Source organism: Salvelinus sp. IW2-2015, unplaced genomic scaffold, assembly GCF_002910315.2.
Source record: "Salvelinus sp. IW2-2015 unplaced genomic scaffold, ASM291031v2 Un_scaffold3876, whole genome shotgun sequence".
Lineage (NCBI taxonomy): Eukaryota > Metazoa > Chordata > Actinopteri > Salmoniformes > Salmonidae > Salvelinus > Salvelinus sp. IW2-2015.
Genome location: NW_019945150.1, coordinates 24714 through 30731, shown reverse-complemented (window position 1 = coordinate 30731; position 6018 = coordinate 24714). Strand labels below are relative to the sequence as shown.

Genomic DNA, 6018 nt, shown 5'->3' with positions numbered 1-6018 from the left:
TAAGGAGTCTAAAGACTGACGTAAGGAGTCTAAAGACTGACGTAAGGAGTCTAAAGACTGACGTAAGGAGTCTAAAGACTGACGTAAGGAGTCTAAAGACTGACGTAAGGAATCTAAAGACTGACTAAGGAGTCTAAATGCGGTGGTCAGTAGATAAACTAACGACGAGTTTGACATATTTTACAGAAAACGAAATAGTCCCCAGTTATTGTTGCCCGTGGTCTAATCATGTCTAACCAGAGTGCCCATGGGCTCCAGAGTGTAGCTAAATTTCAGTCAGTAGCTATCCTTCTAAATTCATTGGGCACTGGATAAACGACCTATGCAGTTGAACATATTTGGGCTGAAAACACATTTTTTCAGGCAACATGTCTTAAAGGACCCATGGCAGCAACATGTCTTAAAGGACCCATGAGCAAGCAACATGTCTTAAAGGACCCATGAGCAGCAACATAAAGGACCCATGGCAGCAACATGTCTTAAAGGACCCATGAGCAGCAACATAAAGGACCCATGAGCAGCAACATGTCTTAAAGGACCATGAGCAGCAACATGTCTTAAAGGACCCATGAGCAGCAACATAAAGGACCCATGAGCGCAACATAAAAGGACCCATGAGCAGCAACATGTCTTAACGGACCCATGAGCAGCAACATGTCTTAAAGGACCCATGAGCAGCAACATAAATGACCCATGAGCAGCAACATAAAGGACCCATGCAGCAGCAACATGTCATAAAGGACCCATGAGCAGCAACATATCTTAAAGGACCCATGAGAGCAACATGTCATAAAGGACCCATGAGCAGCAACATGTCTTAAAGGACCCATGAGCAGCAACATAAAGGAACCATGAGCAGCAACATAAAGGACCGCATGAGCAACAACATGTCATAAAGGACCCATGAGCAACACCATGTCTTAATGGACCCATGACAGCAACATGTCTTACGGACCCACGAGCAGCAACGATGTCTTAAAGGACCATGAGCAGCAACATAAAGGACCCATGAGCAGCAACATGTCTTAAAGGACCCATGAGCAGCAACATTAAAGGACCCATGAGCAGCAACATGTCTAAAGGACCCATGAGCAGCAACATGTCTTAAAGACCCATGAGCAGCAACATAAAGGAACCATGAGCAGCAACATAAAGGACCCTGAGCAACAACATGTCTTAATGGACCCATGAGCAGCAACATGTCTTAAAGGACCCATGAGCAGCAACATGTCTTAAAGGACCCATGAGCAGCAACATAAAGGACCCATGAGGAGAACATAAAGGACCCATGAGCAGAAACATGTCTTAAAGGACCCATGAGCAGCAACATGTCATAAGGACCATGAGCAGCAAGCATAAAGGACCCATGAGGGCAGCACATAAAGACCCATGAGCAGCAACATAAAGGACCCATGAGCAGCAACATAAAGGACCCATGAAGCAGCAACATGTCTTAAAGGACCATGAGCAGCAACATAAAGACCCATGAGCAGCAACATAAAGGACCCATGAGCAGCAACATAAAGGAACCATGAGCAGCAACATGTCTTAAGGACCCATGAGCAGCAACAGAAAGACCATGAGCAGCAACATAAAGGACCCATGAGCAGCAACATGTCTTAAAGGACCCATGAGCCGCACATGTCTTAAAGGACCCATGAGCAGCGACATAACGGACCATGAGCAGCAACATGTCATAAGGACCGCATGAGGCAGCAACAATAAAGGACCCATGAGCAGCAACATAAAGGACCCATGAGCAGCAACATGTTTTAAAGGACCCATCAGCAGCAACATGTCATAAAGGACCCATGAGCAGCAACATAAAGGACCCATGAGCAGCAACATGTCTTAAAGGACCCATGAGCAGCAAAATGTCTTAAAGGAGCCATGCTTGCGTGATCGTGCATCAGCGAAACACACCGGCCACAATAGTTGCTACAAAACACTCCCTTCATTTCAGATCAGACAGCAGGATCAATCAACCAATGACATCATTGGTTGAACGCTCCTGGTGTGAAAATGTGAAAATACCGCTATTGTTCAATAATTATATCTGAAACCCCTTTCATCACTAAGAATGGTCTGAAACCCTTTCATCACTAAGAATGATGTCTGAAACCCCTTTCATCACTAAGAATGATGTCTGAAACACGTTTCATCACTAAGAATAATGTCTGAAACACCTTTCATACTAAGAATGATGTCTGAAACACGTTTCATCACTAAGAATAATGTCTGAAACACCTTTCATCACTAAGAATGATGTCTGAAACACGTTTCATCACTAAGAATAATGTCTGAAACACGTTCATCACTAAGAATGATGTCTGAAACACGTTTCATCACTAAGAATGATGTCCTGAAACATGTTTCATCACTAAGAATGGTGTCTGGAAACACCTTCATCACTAAGAATGATGTCTGAAACACTTTCATGACTAAGATGATGTCTGAACACATGTTTCATCACTAAGAATGGTGTCTGAAACACCTTTAATCACTAAGAATGATGTCTGAAACACGTTTCATTACTAAGAATGATGTCTGAACACGTTCATCACTAAGAATGATGTCTGAAACACCTTTCATCACTAAGAATGATGTCTGAACACCTTATCACTAAGAATGATGTCTGAACATGTTTCATCACTAAGATGGTGTCTGAAACACCTTTAATTACTAAGATGATGTCTGAACACTTTCATCACTAAGAATGATGTCTGAAACACCTTTAATCACTAGAGAATGATGTCTGAACACCGTTTCATCACTAAAATGATGTCTGAAAGCTGTTTCATCACTAAGAATGATGTCTGAAACATGTTTCATCACTAAGAATGGTGTCTGAAACACCTTTAATCACTAAGAATGATGTCTGAAACACGTTCATTACTAAGAATGATGTCTGAAACACGTTGCATCACTAAGAATGATGTCTGAAACACCTTTCATCACTAAGAATGATGTCTGAACACACTTTTTATATCACTAAGAATGATGTCTGAAACATGTTTCATCACTAAGAATGGTGTCTGAAACACCTTTAATCACTAAGAATGATGTCCTGAAACACGTTTCATCACTAAGAATGATGTCTGAAACACCTTTAATCACTAAGAATGATGTCTGAAACACGTTTCATCACTAAAAGAATGATGTCTGAAACATGTTTCATCACTAAGATGGTGTCTGAAACACTTTCATCACTAAGAATGATGTCTGAAACACCTTTCATCACTAAGAATGATGTCTGAAACATGTTTCATCACTAAGAATGGTACTGAAACACCTTTATGCACCTAAGAATGATGTCTGAAACACGTTTCATCACTAAGAATGATGTCTGAAACACCTTTCATCACTAAGAATGATGTTCTGAAAACACCTTTCATCACTAAGAATGATGTCTGAAACATGTTTCATCACTAAGATGTGTCTGAAACATGTTTCATCACTAAGAATGGTGTCTGAAACCTTTCATCACTAGAATAATGTTGAAACACGTTTCATCACTACAGAATGATGTCTGAAACACCTTTAATCACTAGAATGATGTCTGAAACACGTTTCATCACTAAGAATGATGTCTGAAACACGTTTCATCACTAAGAATAATGTCCTGAAACACGTTTCATCACTAATAAGAATGATGGTCTGAAACATGTTCATCACTAAGAATGATGTCTGAAACACTTTCATCACTAAGAATGATGTCTGAAACACCTTCATCACTAAGAATGATGTCTGAAACACCTTTCATCACTAAGGAATGATGTCTGAAACACCTTTATCACTAAGTATGGTGTCTGAAACACGTTTCATCACTAAGAATAATGTCTGAAACCACGTTTCATCACTAAGAATGATGTCTGAAACACCGTTTCATCATCAGCTAAGAATGATGTCTGAAACACCTTTCATCACTAAGAATGATGTCTGAAACACCTTTCATCACTAAGAATGATGTGTGGGGACAGGAAAATAGAGTRTAGCGGTGAAGTTTCCCTTTAAGGAGAAAATAATGATCTACGAATAACAATAGGTTTCAATGTGAAATCCTAATAATTGTGAGAAAAAAAACACTACTCCTATCTATCATCTCAAAAATGTTCCATCTTCCTGCTCCTTACGTTTGTTGGCTTGGTCTGTGGTGAAGGGTAGAGGGTTTGGGGCGATAACCAGACCAAACAGTTTGCAGAACAGCACGCCAAACACTGCTACAGCTAAGCCCTTGTGTTGCGTGTGGTCCAGGAAGTTCACTGGGCTGGGGATCAAACAGGAAAATATTTAGAACCAGGATGTTAGAACCAAGCTGCTTCAGGTTTGATATATGATGTCATGGCAGGGGGATGCAGCAGGGTTGGTGGGAAATATCATTGAAATAACATTTTAAAAAGTCCTATTCCGTTTGTAAATTCACTTTCCCACAAAACAGAGGATTAGGGTGCCATTTAAAGGTATTTAAAATGGCCGACACGCTGTTGTTGAAGTCTAAGACTATAATAAGGGTGTAAGAGAAGGGGATCTCACCTGAGTAACCCTGGGACTCTTTTCTGCCCATCCGCCAGCTTCCTCCTCCTGGCAAGGAATGCTAGGATCAACATGACCACCAGCTGCAGCACAGAACGGGACACAGACCAATTAGTCCAGGAGACATTTAGTTATCCCAGTTAGCCATATCTGTCTGGTCCTTCTGCCCAACCCATATGACCCTTGACACTTGTGCAGCTGTGGACCCCCTGCCTTCACCTCAGTCCTCTTGGGACCCCCTGCCCTCTCCCCTGGGTCAGACCAAAGACTGGGGGGTGACCCCACAACAAAAGGTCTTCCCCCAGTCTATGATCTGACCGGGTCACCATTAGTCAGGACTTCACAGCTCACTGACCAGTACGGACCTAGGTTGACTTCACAGTTCACTTAATCCAGTGTCCCGAAAAGTTCATTTGCACATATTTAATGAAACAGCATATTTTAATACAATATRTATAATACAAACAAACGGGTAAAAGTTGATTGTGATATGATTAAGGGAAGAAAAAAATTACTTTTATGGTATGGTGCCTGGCCTTAAATTCCCCTTTGGAGTAAAAAACACAGGACATTGAGTACAAAGAGTGTAATGTTTAGCTAAACGGATATCATCTCCGCAGTAAAAATAAACTTGTAATCTGTAGTTTAGTTGTGAACTGGAGTGTTATCAGCTATGGCTGCAGCCCGTCGATATATAACAGGTTTAGTGGATAAAGATACCAGGTTTCATAAAGTCCTGACAGACCAAACCAACGGTGTTGAAATCAGACTCTTATCTACAGGAAAGACCATGGTATATTGACCTAGACAACCTTATCATGTAAGAGTAGCCGTGTCGCTGATGGCTTTATACAGTATCAGACAGTCATTTTATACCTGGGATTACAGCGTGGGATTGTGGCTGAAACGGTGGTGAAAACGTGAAGAGGATAGAGAGTGAGACGTGTGTGTGAAGTGGTAATGACATAATGGTGTCATAATGGGCTTTTCACACTACTAAGCTGAGCCAAGCTGTGCTGAGCCAAGCTGTTCTGAGCCAAGCTGTGCTGAGCCAAGCTGTTCTGAGCCAAGCTGTTCTGAGCCAAGCTGTGCTGAGCCAAGCTGTTCTGAGCCAAGCTGTGCTGAGCCCAGCTGTTCTGAGCCAAGCTGTGCTGAGCCAAGCTGTTCTGAGCCAAGCTGTGCTGAGCCAAGCTGTGCTGAGCCAAGCTGTGCTGAGCCAAGCTGTTCTGAGCCAAGCTGTGCTGAGCCAAGCTGTTCTGAGCCAAGCTGTGCTGAGCCAAGCTGTGCTGAGCCAAGCTGTGCTGAGCCAAGCTGTGCTGAGCAAGCTGTGCTGAGCCAAGCTGTGCTGACAAGCTGTCTGAACCAAGCTGTGCTGAGCCAAGCTGTGTCTGAGCCAAGCTGTGTTGAGCCAAGCTGTGCTGAGCCAAGCCACTGTTGCTGAGCCAAGCTGTGCTGAGCCAAGCTGTGCTGAGCAAGCTGTGTTGA

The 6018-nt window shown here is 42.5% G+C and overlaps 1 protein-coding gene across 1 annotated transcript in view; it reads right to left on the bottom strand.

The window, feature by feature from the left end:
• Positions 1-6018, bottom strand: part of LOC112076610 (uncharacterized) — a gene marked incomplete at its 3' end in the record, with an annotated part of 43320 nt that overhangs the window by 17378 nt on the left and 19924 nt on the right. Inside the window, exons 4-5 of the mRNA XM_070441387.1 lie at positions 4534-4616; positions 4134-4267 (exon numbers count right to left, since the gene is read on the bottom strand). Of these exons, the coding sequence (XP_070297488.1) occupies positions 4134-4267; positions 4534-4616 (217 nt within the window). The remainder of the gene's footprint in view (positions 1-4133; positions 4268-4533; positions 4617-6018) is intronic.